The sequence below is a fragment of the Octopus sinensis genome, linkage group LG10 (assembly GCF_006345805.1).
Source record: "Octopus sinensis linkage group LG10, ASM634580v1, whole genome shotgun sequence".
Lineage (NCBI taxonomy): Eukaryota > Metazoa > Mollusca > Cephalopoda > Octopoda > Octopodidae > Octopus > Octopus sinensis.
In genome coordinates this window covers 67,799,689-67,821,906 of record NC_043006.1, presented here as the reverse complement: position 1 = coordinate 67,821,906, position 22,218 = coordinate 67,799,689, and the positions used below count along the sequence as shown (strand labels likewise).

The 22,218-nt window shown below is 37.2% G+C and overlaps 1 protein-coding gene across 4 annotated transcripts in view; it reads right to left on the bottom strand.

The window, feature by feature from the left end:
- Positions 1–3,049: 3,049 nt before the first annotated feature.
- Positions 3,050–22,218, bottom strand: part of LOC115216830 (serine/threonine-protein phosphatase 6 regulatory ankyrin repeat subunit A) — a 174,016-nt gene continuing 154,847 nt past the window's right edge. For 2 of the 4 annotated variants that reach the window (XM_029786418.2, XM_029786419.2), the window contains one exon: positions 3,156–7,375. In XM_029786418.2, the coding sequence (XP_029642278.1) occupies positions 7,278–7,375 (98 nt within the window). In that variant the 3' untranslated portion in view covers positions 3,156–7,277. Of the gene's footprint in view, positions 7,376–16,314; positions 16,344–22,218 lie in introns of all 4 variants that reach the window. The other 2 variants (XM_036506751.1, XM_036506750.1) reach the window with 2 other exon arrangements.

The window sequence follows — 22,218 nt, the reverse complement described above, 5'->3', positions numbered from 1 at the left end:
TGATAAGTCTAAAACAATGTGAATAAATAAGCATCACATTTGACAGAGTATTCTGAATGCTAAAAGGTTAAACATCAGAGCAGTGGAATGGTAGTCGTTGTAGAATGATTTAGTGACATTGTTTTAGGCTTTGAGTTTATATCCTACTGAGGTTGTTGAGAAGTGTGGGTGGAATCAAAATACTGGTCACTTTAGACAACCAAATCCTCTCAACAAAGTTTGTAGCCTTGATCTCATGTCAAAGTATTATTGAAAGTAGCAAGTTGCAGAAACATTGAAGTGTTAAAAAAAAATCCCCCCAATAAACCCCTGCATTACAGCAATTGCTCCAAGTTCAATGCTGTTTTCGTCCTTTTGGGGGTCAATAAAATAACATACCAGTCAAGCACTAAGATTGATAAAATTCATCAACTTTCTGCTCTATTATAACTACTAGTATTTAGGTGGCAAGCTGGCAGAACCATGAGCATACCAGGGGAAATGCTTAGTGGTATTTCGTTTGCCACTACGTTACGAGTTCAAATTTTGCCAAGGTTGACTTTACTTTTCATCCTTTCAGGGTCAATAAATTGAGTACTAGTTACACACTGGGGTCGATGTTCAGGCCTTGTGCCTATAGTAGAAAGGATTATTACTACTAGCATATATATTACTAGCAGTTTTTTTTATTGTTCTTCTTGATGTTATGTCTTGGTAGATGGCTTCAAGAACATGTTGATGTGATAATATCTGCCTTCTCAAGTTTCTTTAGACTTAAATCATTCTATCCAGCTTCTGTTCCTCTGTCCTTGAACATAGTTGCTATTTACATGGAAAATAAAGTACCCAGTCTTTGGACAGCTGTGCTTACTCAATCATTGTCAATAATCAAGACAGCACTATATTCTCAGTTTAACACCAATTTTTGCTTCTTGGACCCTTAAAGATAGCCAGCAGTGTAGTTGAAAGTTCAATTAATCTTCCTTTCACTTATCTCAGCAGAACCCTTTTTATGTTGAGTCATTACTTAAGACACTCTAACCATCAGCATATTCAAACACACACTTACATATATTCATTCTAATGTTCTCTATAATACTTTACAAAGTCTGATCATATAAATAGCCTTACAATAATTATTTACAGTTATATATTAAATTTCTCAGACTCGGGGCCCCTGTGTCTAACTTTACCCCCCATCTGGGCTCCTGAGCAAAAAAAAATATATAATTGCATCATATAAAACTCGAGTAATGATTGCAGATATGTCAGGTCACTTTCGATTGCTACTGGTAACATGTAACCCAGTACAACCTGTTGCATGGTTGGACCGTCGGCGATTAAACTGGCAACCCCACCAAGCTTGCTTGGTGAGGAGGGTGTTTATTGGACACCCTGCGGGATGAAAAACAAAACCCGTCAAAGGGCGGAGGAACTCTCGAGAGTCAACGGCCATCCAATAAATGTGTATTTTCTTTTTAAGGCTTAAGGCCGTATCATGTGCGGGGACATAAAAATAATCGGACTGAATACCCGATTAAACCATTGGAAGTGAAGGACTCCTAGCCTTTGTTAGGGCATCCTTCTAGGAGAAGGTAACTAGGATAACTCAGACATAAAACCTGCGGCTCAGTGGTTACCGATGATGTTGACTTGTTCTTCTTTTCAGATTATGGCTGCTGTTGCTTAGTGAGTGGGATTGACTCAGTGCACAGCCTTTCCTCACTTTAAAAAAAATCTTCTTGCACAGGCATTGCACGATAGCAACATTGTTCATGATTGTTGATGGTGCTGTGAGTCTCACCTGAATAGCTGGCTGTAGCCTTAAAAAGCAAATAAAAGTCACATTCGATCACAGCACCAATAACAGTTAAGCTTCATGCAATGGCCATACTCGATAACGAGGGGGCAGCCATCAATGATTGCAGGCAAACTAATGGACAGAATCAGATGCAACTTTTCCTACATCTGTTGTTCATTACTGCATTACCAGGAATTCAGTAGAGATGGTGTTTAACAGTCATTCTATGGCAAGAACAAAGAATGACAGAGTTAACAGCTAACATTCAAATCTAAATGATATTGGACACTAGTTTTGAGACCAACAAATCCAGTTACAAAACTCAAGCCACTATCTTACCAATTATACTCAGAATACTTGACATTCCGATTTTCATAAATTAGATGCTATAATGTCTAGAGTAGACAGCAATAATGTCATTTATCAGTGTTATAATCTCCTTCATTTTCAGTCAGTCTGTGTTAAATCTACAATGTGCAAGTACACACATGAGTGTTTTAGTGAAATGTCTTAAATGTGCCAGAGAGACAAAAAACTAAAACCTGTAGCAATAGTTCAGAGCTGACCGAACAAAGTGTATTGTCTCTAAACACTCTTGATACAGTTCTTGAGCTGATGGTTCAAGATACACTCATAATCTCTAGATTTTGTCAAAGAAGATGGGAGATGAAAATGAATCAGTGATGTGAAAAGCTTCAACTGAGAATGGAAAATGAAATTATGAATTAAGCCCACCATCTACATTATATAGTTCATTACAAATAAGCCATATGTAAAAGTGTATCAATTCACACACACAGTCAAAAAAGATATCCACTTGGTTTGAATATGTAAGGAATTTAACTACAGTTTAGATACAAAAAGGCAAGGTGAACTAAGACTCATCTGAAGCTCAGTATTGGAGTGATGTTAACTCAGTACTGAAACTTACCAAATTATTTTGTTAATTTTCTTTTCTTTTTTTAACAATGCTTCCACTGTTTACAGCAATGGAATTGTTTCTGTGATGGTGCCCATTTACAGCTAGGTGGACTGGTGGGTCATCTGAGAGGTAGCTATCATGGCTGTGAAAAGAATACAATGTTGGTGACATAATATAATGTGTTGACCTTTCGGTTGTTGGCTACCTTAATCACAACCATATTTTACACTTTCAACAAACACAATAAGTCAAAGTTGTAAATATTCAAAGAGAAAATCAGACATCTGATCAAAAATAGGCATATATAAAGAAAAACCAAGCGAACTGGTAGTGTTGTTTATGTCACATTTTATTCTTTCAACAAAGAAAATCGCAGTTATATGGGGAATGGGGTGGGAGTAAGGACAAAATAATTATTATTTGGGGAAAAAAAAAAGGGTGAAGTAACGTTTGTTTGAAATGTTCCCCTTAGTCTCCGCTTTACTATTAATAATAAACTATGAATATTTTTTTTTTTTTTTGAGTAGATGAAAAATTCCGACAATGTATTTATGTTTGACAGCCAAGATCATAGAAGAACTGTGATTGACTGGACATGTCAAACTGGAATGAACGGCTCTCCAAGAGAGAAGAAGACCATTGATTGACAACAGATGACAGACTGTCCACGATTCCCACCCCTCCTTTAAAAAAAAAGAGAAAAAAAGAATTTTTGATATCCAAAAGTTGGGAAAGTAGTTTTGTTCTGTTTCTTAGATTTGTTTTTAAATAGACTTTTGATAAGTTCCATCAGAGTTTTTAAAAAAAAAGAAAAAAACCAATGAAATCCCTAAGTTTAACCTTTCGGCAAACAGGTTTTTTAAAAAAAAAAGATTTGAATATCTTCAGTCATTGACAGTCAATTGGTTTTCTTTTAATATGAGGGATTCACAGCAATATTTTAAGATAACCCTCCCCAAAATCTGCAAATTTGTTTTTTAAAAAAGTATCCCGAAAAAAAAAAAATGAAACAAAAAAATTAAAAATTTTATATCACATGACACATGGCCTCCTGAAAAGTATTCTACATACGTAGTATGTGTATGTTTGCCGAGTGGGGTGAGAAGGAAGAATATAGATGTAATGGCACATGACAGTAAGAACCATTGTTCTGTATATACCAATAGGACAATGTCCTAGCTATATCAAGGAGGTTTTGAACTCTTAGCACAGACCTTCAATACAGTGTGTATGTGTGTACCCACTGAACATTGTTCCAGGAGGCCATTTAAACTCAGTAGTGTTTTCACCGTTGTTAACATATGAGACTGTTAGTTGTACCACAACTTTGTGTCTGGTACAATTGACAGTCAATCACATAAATAGCTGTTGAACAGGCAGAAAGCAGTGACAAATGTAGCAACACAAAGCCCAGCTGACACAGCAAAAAATGTCCCTGTGATACCAACTGGAAGCTAGTTTCTTTGAATAGACAGCAATGACAATGGATGAGAGGGAACAGATACTTAGCAAAGGAATGGGCAACGAGAGTTGAGGTGGTGGATATGGTGGGAGGAGAGAGAAAGGAATGACTCTAGACCTCCCCAGCAATAAAATCAAGCATTCTCTATCACAGGTTTTATTTTTCCAGGTATCTGGGGAGGAAGGCATTTAAAATTATATTTTATACTTTTAATTAAATTTTGTATTACCACTGAGATATATATATATGTATTTTTAATCACCAGCTTCAGTAAGCAGGGAAAGGGGACATGTTTTTCAGTTTTGTTATTGATGTAGTTGTCGGCAGTTATTCAATTATTATATATGGATGACATATATACAACATACATATACAAATTTATGGGAGGTGAAGGAGATATTGGAGCTAAAATCCTTATTCACTGGGTCAATAAATAATTGCAGAAGTTCCACATCCCATAATTATGCACACCTAAAAACAGTATAAAAGGTATTTTTCTTCTTTGCTAGCTCTGGATGAAGGGTTAGTACTCATGGCCTGCCCCCACAGGCACTCTGAGTCATTTGAGATTGATGCTGTTAACATTCCACATAGACTGCAGGAAAGACATGTGCGTTCTGGGGAGGAAAGACTGGACACAGTGTCAAGTGTGGGAGTGATAAGAGGAGAGATGAGTTAGTAGAGTGTTAGAGTGGTGGTAGCATGAGACCAGCCAAATCCAAAGAGCAGAGATTACTGTAGAAGCAGTGGTAGAAAGTGAGAGAGAAAGAGAGACACACACACAGATGGCATGTCTGTGGGCTTGAGGTTGGAGCATATCTGTGAGTGACTTCATAATTCAGTCAAATGCTCTAGGATATCTGCATCTCTAACAATGACATCCTCACAGATATAGCAGTACTCCATTGTGAGTCTCACCTAAGGTTCAATAATTGTTGACAGCTTAAATATAAAGTGAAAAACCAAAGGTAAAGGTCTTCTTCTTCTCCAACTGTGGTGCTAGATTTGTAACATGAAGCAAATGAGATAAATCTTAACCTGGACAAGATACCTATTCCTATTGACAGTTTGATGGTAGGGGTTTAGCAGCCACAGTTATCTTTAAGTGAGTAGACTTCTCAAAAACAGTCCAGCTGTAGCATTCTGTCTGTTTTTAAAACATAATATACCAAGGACTGCATTATCTTATATAGACATCTAATTTGATGTGTAGAGAATGATTTGTGGGAAAATGTGGCTGGTATTTATAGCAAGTTTAATCTCCATGTATAAGCTCCTTTCTTTAGGTAGGTGTGAAGAGTGGTAATGTAGAAGTGTTTAGAAACCTACTGAAACACTTCAATTGGATTTCAATTCACTATGGTCTGGTAGTTCTGTACCTTATCTATTCAGCCAGCTGAAGTTTTTTAAGTATTATGTAAGATGTAGTAAATATCCCTTGGTCAGGACACCAATGTTTGGAAAGTAACATTCAAATGACAACAGCTTAAGTGAACTATGTAGAATATTGTGAAGTTTGTGAAGAAGCAATGGAAAGAAAAAAATAAAATAAAATCCCTGCAGCAGACGTGAACCAAAGAGCCACAAGTTTGTATCACAGTACTCTAAGTCATCACAATGGAGCTTGCAGCCTTTACCAAGGGGAGACAACCTTACATTCTCTAGATCCTAGATGTGTTCTTGATGAATTGGGTGCTGCAAGCAGTTGAAACATTCTCCAATATTACTGTGTTCCAGCTGCCTCATGACACAATAGACTATACACATTGTTAACAGTTACATGAGTTGGCTATGGACACAATGCAAGAGAAACGGTAGGATATAAACTGCTAGCTCTTTTTGGATGGTTGTCCCTGTACCACTGTCAACTTGGGCCATCAGTATTCTCAATGAGGAAATACCGCTGTTCAAATAAATACTTATTAAACCATATTTTCAGCTAAATTATCTAAGAACACCCACTTCCTTCCACCAATAATACACATCACAACATCCACTTAAACAGTAGATTCAATGAGGTCCCATATGAACAAACTCACACATAAATATATCTACATACTTATAAAAACCTACATACACACATACACAAAAATTATGGCTACCTCTCTTTCTCTTGCTTTATATTTAAACATTCATTAATGTGTATCCTATGTATACATATATACAATTGCATAAACTTGTATATATTGCTATGCATATTTGTGCACACAAAGCTGCAACCTTGCATCTTATACTAGCTTTAATCTGGGGAGAGAAAAAAAAACAAAAACTCCCATGTGTTGTGGCTCTTATCCCATATTTCCTGCTCTAGCAGTAAAGAGGAACAACACATGATTGGTGTGAATGTAAAGGTTAGTTAGGGCGAGAACCATGTATATATCTGCACCAGACATGGCTGCTTTATTATAAAAGAGTTCCTGAAGACAGAAAGCAGTATAAGTTACATAGTGTTATTGAGGTAGTGTCTGTGTGAGTATGGATCTATATTATTATTATTATTATATATATGCTAATTTCAAACAATGAAAATGAGTGCACAACACTGCATTGGTGGACAAATATTCATTATTTGTGGGTTAATAACTATTAGTCTTCTTAACCCACAAATAAAGTATATGTATATATGTGTATGCATACACATGTACATACACACACACACACCCCACTATGGTATCATCCTTAGTTATTAATCACCACTGAAACATAAATGTTAGAAGAGGAAGTAATAAGATGTGGGTAGGGAAGATTTCTCTTATGTTCAGTGCAACTGGAACTCTCCCTCTCTCTCATTTTCCATTTGGTAAAGGGCACTGTTGTTGTTATTGCTGCTGCCACTTCTTATTGACAATGTAGTTCTTGTTAACAATAGGGATTCACTAACAGCAGTTTTATTTCATTTTAGTATCCATCTGTTTAAAATTGAGGCAAAAATTATAACAACAAAATGTGGGGCAAGGAAGTGCAAGGATATTGTTGTTATTGTTGGTGTTGAGATGAACACAAAGAGTAGATTTTTAATCCCCCCAAAAAGGAAAAAAAATGAGACCCCCACCCCACCCACTCCAGGAAAAAATTGCAGATTTAGAAGAAAAAAAAAAAAAAGAAATGATTGGTCAGTAGAACTCAGAGTCCGAACTTTGGTAGGATTGATCTCGTCCATCATTTAGCATCTCTCCAAGGCTGTCGGCGCTACCAGCAGTCCTTGGAAGCACTAGAGTTTGCAAAGAGAGAGAGAGAAAGTGATAATTAGATTAGATATTAAATATTTCAACATTCATTGCAGAATCAAATATCAAAATAGTTAAGGAAGAGATAAAAACAACAAACAAATTTATAATAATGATCTCCCCACCTCAGTTTACTTGAGTTGGAGGTGACTGGGTAAATAGATCTCCTGTTATGGCAGGCAGCCTGCAGCAAAAAATGCTTGTAATGGATCAGTTCCTGCCACATCACAAGAAAATCAACAACTAATTTAAGACACAAACCTCAATTTTTGAGAGCAGGTTGTAATTGATTAAAGTTGACCTTGGGTTTTAAACTCAGACTGTATGACTAAACACCACAAGGTATTTTCACCAGTGCTCTACCAGTTCTGCCATAAGGTTGATTGAAACAATCACCAATAAGTATCTGGAATTTATTGACTCTTGATAGAAGAAAATGTTTTCTTGTTTGGTTATTTTAAAATAGCCTGACTGCAATTTAAGAATATTGTCTGATGTAAGTTATAATATTACTGATGTAAAGCTTAGAACAATTATGGCACAGATTGAAGAGTTTGGTTTAGCCACCATGGCTAAGGCCAAGCTAGAGCCCTGTCTGAAAATCAACAACCAGACAACCCTTCTCCCCAGATTTCACTTTTGAGGGGAGAAGTTTTATTGAAAGTCATGCAACAATCCATTAAAAAAAAACAACAGAAAAACAAAAATGTAACAAGCAAAGAAAATAGAATTAAAAAAAAGAAAAACATCTAACAAATCAAACAAGACATTTACTGCAACAATCCAGGTAAATATTTGAAATTGCAGAACTATTCAACCCATTATTAACGCAGGCAGACTAATAAAACATGCCAAACCACATTTGTTTCCTGTTGCAGTGTGTGTGCGCATGTGTGTTTAGAGTGGGAGGGAAATCAGAATATGAATCAACTACACAAATTTCATAGCATTTAATCACTTGAAGTAGGGCAGGAGTGGTTGTGTTAAATTTGAAATTAATCTAAGCCTGAGAAGTTCTTGTGTAACATCAAACAACCTCCATATCAGAATTTGAACCAGAACCTAGAGCTGCAAACTAGCACAGGACATTTACACAATCCAGCATCTTTCCATAGTATCTATTTACAGCTAAAAGGACTGGGTCATTGGTCTGTATTTTCCCCTCACAGCCAGTTGGATTGAGGTAGGTCTATTCCATAATCTTGGTCATTGCCATTAGTCATCTATCTTGCATGAAGGGCATGGGAGGTAACTCAAATATTTGATGTTAAGTCTTACATTCCAATATTGAAGCTGTAACAGATGTGTATGTGTTTGGTGTGTACGTAGTGTGTACAGGACACACTTTGAATGTACACACATCATGTGTATACAGTGTCAAATAATCGTCACCATTGTTTTAATCTCTTTACTCTTTTACTCGTTTCAGTCATGCTGGAGCACTGCCTTTAGTTGAGCAAATCGACCCCAGTTCTTATTCTTTGTAAGCCTAGTACTTATTCTATTGGTCTCTTTTGCCGAACTGCTAAGTTATGGGGCAGTTGTCAAGCGATGTTGTGGGGGACAAAAACAGACACACATATATATATACGATGGGCTTCTTTCAGTTTCTGGCTACAAAATTTACTCACAAGGTTTTGGTCAACCTGAGGCTATAGTAGAACACACTTGCCCAAAGTGCCATGCAGTGGGACTGAACCTGGAACCGTGTGGTTCGTAAGCAAGCTACTTACCACACAACCAACAAATGAAACTTCTTGAGGCAGTCTTTCTGCAGCCAGATACCCTAGCTCTCAACCATAACTTGTTGCCAAGTAAAGTATTGATTCTCCCAATCCTTCAAACAATGAACAACTCAATGGCCACACTTCCTCAGTAGATGTAAACAAAGACAACACTGTATAGACAGGGTCACTGATTTTTGTGAAATGTGCAAGCATCAAGACAACAGAATGACAAGCACACAGATACACATATATATATATATGACAGGCTTCCTACAGTTTCCATTTGCTGATTCCACTGACGGGCCATAAGTCAGACTAAGCCATAGAAGACATCTGCCCACAGCATCATACAATAGGAATGATTTTGAAGCCATGTAATTGTTAAGTGAAAACTTAACCACATGACTAAGGATGTGCTTGTGCACACACACACACACACACACACACACACACACACACACACACACACACAAACAGACACATATAGGAGAGTATTGTAGTTTGCTTGAAGCATTGTGTATTGTTTGTAAAATATAACCTGTCTTGAATGGCTCAGCAATGCAGAGTGGACTATAATAACTGTTGTAATTTAATTATCCATAGTCTGATATAATATTTCGGAATACAAAAATTCCTCCCTCAGATATCACTAGGAATTGATTGAGTCACTGCTATAATTGGTTTTCAGTAACCGTTGGAAAACTGATTATAGCAGTGACTCGATCAATTCCTAGCAATATCTGAAGAAGGAATTTTTGTATTCCAAAATATTACATCAGACTATGGATAATTAAAGTACAACAGTTATTATAGTCTACTCTGCATTGTTGAGCCATTCAAGACGGGTTATATTTTATTATATTATATATATATATAAAGCAGCTATGCATATCACATACACAACCCTTCATAAACAAGATACACAGAGATAATGTTAAGATGCCCAGATTGCAATCACTTTCTATGGGGGTGCTTCCTAATGAAGTAATCATCATTTACCAGGATCTGGTAAGCTGCTAGGGCTGCACTGAAGGTTATTGCTAGTTTTGACATGGTTTCTACAGCTGGATGCCCTTCATAATGCTGACCAGGTGCTTTATTGATACCAATGGTAACTGCCTTGATTGTAGACACCACAATGACAGCTTATCACAAAGAATGACTGGCTAATATGTATACATGTTATTTTTGTAAGCAACAAAGTGCACCTATGCTGCTATGAAGCTAGAATCAAAAAACAAAACAAATAAACCAAAAAAAAAAAACCCACCAACAAAAAGCATAGCATGCAGCTTAAGCAGAAAGCCAACAAAATTTTATAGACAGCTCCACTGCAGAATCAAAGTACTGTTCCTGCAATAAACCCAACATTGAACAACAGAGAGAAAGAGATACAAAGAGAGAAATATAAATAGTTAGTAGAATGAGTGAAGGACACAGCAGAATGGATAATTCTGTATCGAACATGATAAAAGATGGCAAAAAAGAAAACCTCACAGGCCCCTTAGGGGGAACAGTGTGCGCTGTTTGTGTATGCAATCAGCTGTGATGAATCGAAATAGATATGCAAAATTATTTAACACTAGCAATTATTATATCAGATGTAAGATATGTTGATGAATGTATATAATATAGATTGGTACGTCGCCTTATCTAATGCTTAATTTAGTATTCATATAGAGAAAGGAAACAAGAAAATATTTATATTTTTATTGCCCACAGGGGGTTAAACATAGAGGGGACAAACAAGGACAGATAAAGAGATTAAGTCAATTACATCAACTCCAGTGTGTAATTGGTATTTATTTAATTGACCCCCAAAAGGATGAAAAGCAAAGTCGACTATGGCGGAATTTGAACTCAGGACATAACGGTAGACGAAATACCGCTAAGTATTTCGCCTGGCATGCTAACAGTTCTGCCAGCTTGCCACCCAAGAAAATATTAAAGTGGTGAGGAAGGTTTACTGCAGATGACAACTTGGACTTTTTCTGCCATCAAACATCACATGTCAGCAATCCAATATCTGTGCCTGTACTGTTGTTAGGCCTTGACCGTCTGGTGTGAAACATACTAACCATATATCAGCCACGAAGGACTATATCTATGGTGTAAAGGGACTTCTGGTGATTTGATGTGCTTGAAAAGACATGTCAAGCTAAGTGGACGATGGTCATTGCCAGTGCCATGTAAGACACACTCAGTTTATTCTGTAAAGTGGTTGGTGCTAGGAAAGGTATCCAGCCATTGAAACCAAGCCAAATGGATGACTGGAACCTGGTGCAGCTCTCCAGCTTACCAGTTCCAGTCAAACCCATGCCAGCATGGAAAACAGATGCTAAACGATGATAATGATATATAAGATCATCCTTTAATGTTCGTTTTCCATGCCTACATGGAACAGATGAGATTTGCTGAGACAGATTTTCTATGGCTAGATGCTCTTCTGTTGTCAACCCTCACCTGTTTCCAAGCAGGGTAATATTTCCCACATGGCCAGACATATTTTTCATGGAAGACTGGAAACTAACAACAGGCTCGTTTATAGCCATCACATGATGTCAAGACAAGTGTATACACAAGCATACACACACAATATAATTATATTAATTACTGGCAACAACACAGTATTTCATTTTGCAACCATAATATACTATAGTATATTAAAGGTTTACAAGTCAATATCATGTCCTACTTCTTGTGTTAGCAGTGCAATATTTTCAGTTTTATGTGATAAACTATAGATTTTCTACAGATTTCAGAGTCAGCACTTTAAGTTATGATGTTTTGTATACCATATGCTCATACACACACAGTAGGCTTCTTTCAGTTCTGTCAACCAAATCCACTCACAAGGCTTTAGTCAACTTGGGGCTATAGTTGCTGAAGGTGCCATGCAGTGGAACTGGACCTGCAAGAATGTGACTGGGAAGCAAATTTGTTGAATATTGGTTTCAAATATTGGCACAAGGCCAGTAATTTTAAGGGAGAGATTAAGTTGATGACATTGACCCCAGTGTTTCATTGGTACTTATTTTATCAACCCCGAAAGGATGAAAGTCGACCTCAGGAGAATTTGAACTCAGAATGTAAAGATGGATGAAATGCCACAAAACATTTTACCTGGAATGGTAATGATTAACTGGCACTCTGTTGGTTACAGCGACGAGCGTTCCAGTTAATCCAATCAACAGAACAGCTTGCTAGTGAAATTAACGGGCAAGTGGCTGAGCACTCCACAGACACGCATACTCTTAATGTAGTTCTCAGGGAGATTCAGCAAGACACAGAATGTGATAAAGTTGGCCTTTTGGAGTACAAGTATAACTCATTTTTGCTAGCTAAGTGGACTGGAATAATGTGAAATAAAGTGTCTTGCTCAAGGACACAACATGCTGCCTTATGATTGCCTTCACTCACTGCCTTAAACTTGATATTGATGGAAAAAATAATACAGAAGGCAAAGTATAATTTTTAGTTGAATTTTCAATGAGTGTACATTGTCATTGCCTCTGTCAAATGCATCATATAACCCTGTTTTAGATCCCAGTCAGAACAAAGGTCTTGATGCCTGGGGGAAAAAAATAAAAGCGGTAAACGTATCAATTAGACAACGGATCAAGTTGAGTGGAATGGAGGGTGAAACATTGCTGTAGGACTCAATACTCAACACACAGAAGCCAGGTTTGGGAGTTCAATACCTTGTGCTAAGCAGAAAGGCCTGAAACATGAGGCCAGGTATTTTCTAGGGAGAAACCATCAAATAATATCAATCCTAATAACCTGACTGCAATTTAATTTTAACAACATGGAAAGGATGAAAGGCAAAGACATCTTCAAAGCACTTGAAATAAACAAAAACACCCAAATGGTTCTGCCAATCTAATAACCATAATAATAAGAATACTCAGAGAGCACAAACCTCTGCCAAGGCAACACCAACATCCTCTCAACAATTAGCCAGAGATGATTTTCAAAATGAGAATATCTGAAATAAACTCGACTGCTCTCACAAACAAGAATACTAAAAATGAACCCAACTGCTCTCAAAAGTTAAGTAAAAAAACAGGAAAAACAATCCAGAATCCTTGTAGTTTTGGCCTACACCCTCTCTAAACCTACCTTCCAACAGTGTCGTGTTCGTTTCAATTCCAGTAATACACATTTTAGACTTTTCTTTGAACTATCTATAAAGAGTCTCCATTCACTAGGATCATACTGTTCAACACCCATTGTGTTTAACAGTCCCACCATGTCACAGCAGTAAACAATAATGTCACCAACATTCATTCTTTGACTTGGTACTGTAAAACACCCACATGTATAACGAAAAGAGTCAGGGCAATTCAAACATGGAGCTAAGGGTGGGGCCAATATGGGCTAGCCCATAGAAATAATAAAACCAGATGTGATAGAAAAAAACTATAGCCATTTAAAAACTCAGTGACCTCAAATTACTCCAAAACAAGTCTCAAACTAGGTCAGCAGAAAAAAGTTAGAATTTGTTGGTCAGTGTAATGTAACACACCCAAGATGTGGTTCGTGACCCATTTAGGTGTGATGCAAAATAAGAACTGGTTCTGTTTGTAATGATATGTCCAACCCATAACAGCAGTAAAAAGCTGACCCAAATGATGATGATGATAATGACAAAGTTATGATTTGAGGGAGATTTTAATGTTAATCCTAGCTGGTCATGGATGGATGATGGGTGGGAAGTCAACCAGGTTAAGTGGTCAGACCAGGCAGATTCTTTGTAGGTCAGTCAACAGATGCTTGGGTAGGTAGCTGTAAGGCATAGTGGTTAAGGTGTTGGACTCAGGATTGTGGTTTCAATTCCTGGACAGGGCAACACATTGTACTCTTGAGCAAAACACTTCATTTCACATGGCTCCAGTCCACTCAGTGTGGCTTAGTGGTTAGGGTCTTGTATTCATGATTGTAAGATTGTGATTTCAATTCCTGGACAGGGCAACACATAGTGTTCTTGAGCAAAACACTTCATTCCACTTTACTCCTATCCAATCAGTGTGGCTTAGTGGTTAGGGTGTTAGACTCATGATTGTAAGATTGTGATTTCGATTCCTAGACCGGATGATGTGTTGTGTTCTTGAGCAAAACACTTCATTTCACATGGCTCCAGTCCACTCGGCTGGTAAAAAAAGGAGTAATGCTACAATGGACTGGCATCCTGTCCAAGAAAGAATATATAAAACACCAGAGAGACTAGGAAACTGGCCTTAATTCCTTCCAGAGTAATGTCCAGTAACCATATAACCATGTAGAGGTTCTCTTATTGATTTACCGTTTCTTCCTTATAACTGAAGTGTTGTCCATTGATAGTTTTGCATTTGTTGACTGACAGAAGTATAGGGATAACTTTGCTCAGGGTTTGTGAAGTAATGAGTGGATAAGAGATGAAATCTCCCCCTGGATAGGTAGAAATACTAGTCTATCACAGATAATTAATGTGGAGTAAAGAGTGACTAAAATACCTAAGGCGGATATACATGGACTGAAAATGAATGAACTGGGTTGATATTTCAGTATCCGTATCTCCTTGACATAGATGGATGGGTGAGAAGCCAGTAGGGTAAATGGTCAGATGGAGTAGGCAGATTCTTTGTAGGTCAGTCGATAGATACTTGGGTAGGGAGTTGTTTGAGTGATAAGCAAATGGATGGTCAGGTAGGCTAATGGAAGGATGTTGAGAAATATATCATTTTAAGAGCCAAACACCCTCTTCTTCTCTTGGAATCAAGGAACAGGTATAATAGCAGATCTGACTAGGAAAGACAGGGGTCATCAGGTAAGACAAACTAGAAGGTACTTGTGGTTCACCACCCTGATAATTTGATGATGGCTGTGAGGGACTTAAAAGGATTCAAAATTTTGGCTAAATATCCCATTGGTTCTATAATCACTAATTCATTTTTGTTGATGATGACTAAGAACATCACATGGGAGAAGACGACAAGGTGGAGTGTCCATCTGTGGCCAATCAGTCCAATGCATGCTCAGAAGAAGGTCAGATATTGATGGTCTGTCAGGACTGAAGGCAAGGAGCTGGCTCTGGACTTGTGTTTTCTTTGTACCTCTGCATTCCCGTTCTGTTTGTAGGAGGTGGTACCTCTGTTGGTGCAGTTTCTCCAGGAAAAGCAGTCTTTTGCTTGTGTTTCCCAAGTGTTGGGCAAACTGTTTGTTAAATATTAAGATGGCAACAGAGAGGTGAAAGATATATGTAGTTGAGACATGTCTCAGAAGGAAGACTGTCCTAAATCACACTATGGATTATCAAAGTGCAGACTATGTGTTTAGGCCACAAATGGGTGCAGTGAATATGACGTAGATGCAGTGCAGAGCAGAGTGTGCACGAAAGTGGTTTACAACAACAAAGATAGAAGTTTTGAGTGCATGTCACAGAATATGCATAGATGAATAAGGGATGAGTGGTAGGAGACCAGAATGAGTGACATGTACATGATAAATGAGTGCAATATGGAGTAGAGTGTGGGAGTGGAGTGATGAATAAAAAAGGTGAAACTCTCAGCACCTTCACTCACTGTCGCCGCTGAATGAAGGTGGTAAGAGTGAGTGAAACATTGAGTAGAGATGAAAGGAGGAAAATTTGAAATTAATAAGGATAATTCATAAACACCATCAAAATAAATCCACCTTGTGAGTGGCCCTCATAAAAGAGCAGCTCTTCACTAAAGAAGGGCAGCCTTTTATCTAGTAACAAATATGAAGGGTTTGCAAGCAAAATCACAGCCCCTCTGTAGAGTCAGAAGTTTTTATTTTTTTTAAAAGAAGTGGAAGGGAGGGGATAATGTCTGAGATTGATAGTTGTTGTTATGACATGTGGATGTGTGTATGCGTGTTGATGTGCACGTGTGTGCATATGTGGGTGAACATTGTATGTGTGTTTGTGGGGGAGTCGATATGGATGTGTGGACACGTGTGTGTGTGTGTGTGTGTGTGTGCATCCATGTACAATGTGTACATGCATGTGTTAGTGTGCAGACACAGCAACATGTACACAGTTGTGTAGTAATGTATATATACTGTGTATACAGTAAGGATGAGGAGGAGGAAGAGGACAACAGAAAGAGAGAGAGAGAGTATGTGTGTGTGTGTGTGTGTGTGTGTGCAGTAGGAGAGTGGGGAGGGAGAGAGATGACAAAATACACACTTGCCTACTATGGAGGGTTGGTTACCCTCTTTCCTGGATGTGGGTGAACGGTGAGTAAAAAGCAAATATATAATAATAATGATAATAATAATAATAATAATAATAGAAATAATAATAATAAAAAAGCAGTAGACAATAAATCTGAAATTATACATATGATGATAATTAACTAATTAGCAGTGTAGTAATGGGTGTATAGTTTACATTCACAGCACATATATATACATATACACACAGATACAGGAGTTCATGCACACATACATGCATAGACTCTGTTGTGGGTTGGCTTACACACAAATACATGATCATGTTTGTTGGCTTGGCCATTATAAAAATGTCGCTGAGAAAGTGTCCCCCTCTGAGGAAGAAAAAAAAGAGGAATGTATAGAGCCTGTGTAAGGGTGGGAGTGAAAGTGGGAGGGTCAATAATAACAGTGGATGGAAGAAGTGAGTCGTTTCTACCTGTAAGTCAATCAGTGAAAGCTTGAGGACACAAAAGTTGTGGATACACAAAAATTGCTGTGGTTTAACAACTATTTGGTTGTAACAGGGAAAGGGCACCTGGTTGTAACAGGGGAATGGCACCTGGTCGTAACCGGGGAACGGCACCTGGTAGTAACAGGGGAACGGCACCTGGTCGTAACAGGGGAACAGCACCTGGTCGTAACAGGGAAACGGCACCTGGTAGTAACAGGGGAAACGACACCTGGTAGTAACAGGGGAATGGCACCTGGTCGTAACAGGAGAACAGCACCTGGTAGTAACAGGGGAACGGCACCTGGTGCTAACAGAGAGTGGCACCTGGTTGTAAGAATTGTAAACTATTTGGTTGAAAGAAGAATGGCTTTGTGTGAAGAAGATAAATATGGCCACTTTCTAACAGTGTGTAGGAGGTACTATTTCATGGTGAAGTATCTGTTGTTAGGAAACAATGTTTTAGATGTAAAAGATAAACAGAGTAGTTAACAGTTTGAGAAAACTGAATCAGTAATGAAGGACTGTTTCAAAGGTAAATGACGAGACTCATGGGTGTAAAACATTCAGTGAACTTTTACACTGGTTGATAAGACTATACAAGGTATATGCTAGATATGTAGTTGTATAGAGAAGAGAAACAGATGGTGAGTGTATGTAGAGGACTACATGTGGTGTGGTATGGTAGTGAAACAGGGATAGTGAAAACATTAGTTTCAGACTTTAGAACAAAGCCAGCAATTTTGCGGGGACAGAGTAAGTGAATGACATTGACCCCAGTGTTCAACTGGTACTTATTTTGTTGACCCTGAATAGATGAAAGGCAAAGATGACCTCAGCAGAATTTGAATTCAGAACGTAAAGATGGACAAAATGTGTGTGTGTACATATATATTTATACAGGGAGAGAGAGAGAAAAAAGAGAATAAAAATACATGACGAGAGAGAGCAACTATATGACGAAAGAGAGTAAATATATGATGAGAGAGAGTAAATATATGATGAGAGAGAGAGACAGAAAGGACTATGTGATGAGTGATAATAGTGAAACATAGATTATATATAAAAGAAGGAAATGACTAGTCAAGAGAGTATGCAATGTTGACTCACAAGAAAATTTATTGATGAGTCTCAAAAATAATACCTGATGAGTCCGTGTTTTTTTATATGAACAGGTGACTAACTGCATGGTATATAACAAGTGAGGGGGGGGGACTCGGAAGCTATTTTTAGTAGTGATAAACCAAAGAAGAACTGCAATGACATGTTCATAGCTATCTTAGAAACTGGTATCTCAAAGGTGATGCAATGGAAAACGGGACTGTGTTATGAATCTGTCCAATGCAGAAAAGCATATGTGAGATATATTATGAAATACATATAGTGTGTGTGTGTGTGTGTGTTAAAATATATTTTATATAGTGCAAGCATTATCTGATATAGAACTCAATACATCCAGTAGAGTGGACAGGCAGTAGTGAGTTGCCCAACTTGAGGCAAAACTCAAAGTAGACTGTCAACCTTTTATATAATACAATACATAGTCATTGCATACCTACATGCATATACAAGTGTGTGTGTGTGTTTTGCATGATATTTAAAATACTTTTTCCTTTAGACATAGTTATGATTGAATAATTTTTGATTTCTTGTTGCATTCTCAATGAGAAATACTGAAGATATGCATAAATATATATACAGGCTTATACATACCCTTATATCATCATCATTTAACGTCAGTTTTCCAAGCTGGCATGGACTTAGACAGTTTGACAGGAGCTGGGAAGCTAGAGAGCTGTCCAGGCTCCAACTGTCTGTTTTGGCATGGTTTCTATGGTTGGATGCCCTTCCTAATGCCAACCACTTTACAGAGTGCACTGGGTACTTTTCATGAGGCACCATAAGAAAGTATCCGTGCTATATATATATAACCAAACATACATGTGTGCACACACACGCCCACTAACTCATATGTACACACAGGCCATACACATACATGCTACAAAAACATGCATATATCTATAAAATATATACACATGTAACATAGATCATATGAATGGATCTCTGATTTTGATGATTGCCTAATTGATTGCTCAGTCCAAAGGAACTGCTACTTGATTGTATAAGTGGTAGAGTATTCCATAGCCACATGTGCCATTAAAGTAATAATCAAGTGGAAAATTAGTATAACTGTATGTAAATAGTTGCGTATTCCACAGTCAGAATCATTGATACAATGGCTGGCCCACAAATCACCAGGGCAGTTTCTATCTGCCCAATTTTATGTAAAAGGTTTACAATCCCCTGATGCTATGGCAGATAACACTTACCCAAGGTGCCATATGGTGGGATTGAACCGGACACTTTAGCATTGGGAAGTGATCTTAACTACAACCACACAGCCATGCACCCATATGAATAGAATAAACAAAAACAAAGAAAATACAACCCCTACATGCAAAACATACATATTATAGGCACAGTATGAGTGCATGTGTGTATGTATGTATGCATGTGTATATACACATGAATATATAGTGTAATGCACTTGAAAAAAAAAATCTGCAATGAACTTGCCATGACAAGATGAAAATCAATGAGTCACAGCAGAGTTTTACATCATTTAAGGATGTAAAACTCTGCTGTCTTCCATTAATTCCTTATCTTTTACCCTGAAGAAGAATTGGGTACAAAATGTTGGATTTTCTCCTCCTCACAGCAAGTTTACCGTACTCGTTTTAATGACTGCACTACATAATGTAAGTCTTGCCAACACAAAACACCAACCTTATATAATATTTTAACATCCAATTTTTTCCATGCTCAAACAAGCCATACAATTACTTGAAGTAGATTGTAAATTTTCTATGGCTGGACACTCTACCTGTTGCCGATCCTCATGTTTTTCCCAAGAGAGGTATTATTTCCCCCATGGGCAAATATGCTTTTCACGGCTGATTGGAAATGAATCATGCTATGTCAAGACAATGGGACACACCACACACACATGACAGGCTTCTTTCAGTTTCTAAGGGGAACATAAATAAGATCCTGCTTCTGTCATTGCACGCACACACACACACACGCTGTACATGCATGATATATACACACATCACACACTATTTATTAAAGAATCAGTTTTCATTTACAAACAAAAAGAAAGAAAATAATAAACTGTTTCCATTGAGCTTGTTGGTAGTGTAGGTGTGTATATGAGATGTACACTACATAGGTATCGGTGACGTGTACAGTACTTCTAGGTGTATGTTCTTAGTGTGTATTCACCGGAGATTCTGGACAAAAAAGGTAAGTGATGAGTTGCCATGCCCTAAGGGCAACTTCAATGGTGCATATGTTAGATCTATTGGATTGGAGTGGATTGCCAATATGTTCCATTGTCTGTAGGACGAATGGCTCAGCATGTTCTCTCCACCAACTGCAGTTTGATGTGAAGGCTGTGAATTTGAACTCGAGATCACACTGGTTTGATAAGCCTATTCTGTCCCAACGGCTTGATAGAAGGGAAAAATTTTTTTATACTCTTACCCAGGAGTAGTTAAGTCAATTACATCCCCCCACCTCAGTATTCAACTAGTACTTATTCTATCAACCCTGAAAGGATGAAAGGCAAAGTCAATCTTGGAATACTGCTAAGCATTTTGCCCAGTGCCCTAACACATCTGCCAGCTTGCCACCTTTAGATATGTTTTATATATATATATATATATATATATATATATATATATATATATATATATATATATATTATTTATGTACACACACACACATACATACATACTTATGTGTGTGCACATGTGTGTTAGATATATTAAAAATATAAAATCACCAATTTGTCCAGCATAGACACAGAGATATAGGCTGGCAGTATATCACCATATGAAAGGCCATATGGACACATAAAAAAAAAGATTAAGATGTATATTTAATACTTTTATATTTAAAAAAAAATCACCATTAGCAGTGACTAAAGAATCATTTACAAACAATAACTTATTTCAAAGAAAATTAGAATGTAATAGAGTAAGTCCTACTTTTATCATTGGTTTTATGGCTGGACACCCTTCCCTATGTCAACCCTTTTAGCTTCCTCTTATAACAGACATGGGAACAGTGTATCTTGTCTAAAATCAGAGATACACAAAACAAACTAAAGATATACCACCTGATTTAACTCACTTTTTAGCAGTAGTGTAATAGTCAATACAGCTATAGAATTACACATATTGACAAAGAACAAGTCTATCATCAATAAATATAACAATCACTTTAATAGCAATAATGTAAAAGTTAGTTATAGCTGCATGGAAAGCATCGCAATTAAATTATTTCACTGTAACAGAAAATAGCAGAACAAGGAACACGCTGAACCAATCAACAAAAATTCAATTTCAGCAACATCATGGCATATCCACTTAATGACAAATGCCCCCAAAACACCTTAGCATATAAAGCTAAAAGTACATCCTCAGATGGTACCAAAGTACTATATAGGGCTAATAGAGAACAGATAAAAAAAAAAGGCCATAGCAACCTTCTTATTACTTAAGATATAGAGAACATATATTCCATCTCTCAAATCCAGTACATCTGGAAAGTGAGAATAAAGATGACATCATTCCATAATTTAGTCCATAGTTGAAACTGCAAAAGCCATATTTTAACAAACCCTTCCCCACATAAAAAAAAAATATATATATATAATGTAATATTCTGTTGCAACTTGTCAAAATGTTATATGATAAAATAAGAGTTGGTCTCAAAATGCAGACATAACAGATATTTATGAAAGACTTGACAAACTACCACCCACACAGGCCAAGAGGATCACCAAAACAACAACCTATACAGACATAGCAGTAATTCCTCCATCAGGCATTGTCCACCAATAACTATATTAACCCTTTCGTTACTGTATTTATTTTGAGGTGCTCTGTGTTTCTTTCAATTAATTTGAAATATAACAAAGAATTTAGTAAAATAGCTTAGTTATCATTAAGCTAGCGTTAGCAACATAAATTGTGACTAAGGTTTGGTGGAAGATTTTAATTCAAAACTTATGAAAACAAGACATTTGTACTCGAGATCCAGAGGCAGTTTCAGCCGGGTTAAGGAGAAAAACAAAAGATAAATCATTTCTATACAGAACTCCTTTCAACTATTAAACAAAGTGCCATGTATTCCATTGAAATAGCCCCAACTTTTTGTTCCTTTGTCTCATTTCAAAGCCCTGACTTCTTCATTCATCTCTTTGTTGCTTGAAATAAATGGACAGAGATGAGAAACTGAGAGGAAGGATGAATTGAATTTTCAGCTTAAACCAAATAAACTATCACATGTATTGAGTACATTTTCTTCTGTTTGCTTGTCTAAACACACACACATCTCTCTATCTATCTACCTCAATCTCTATATC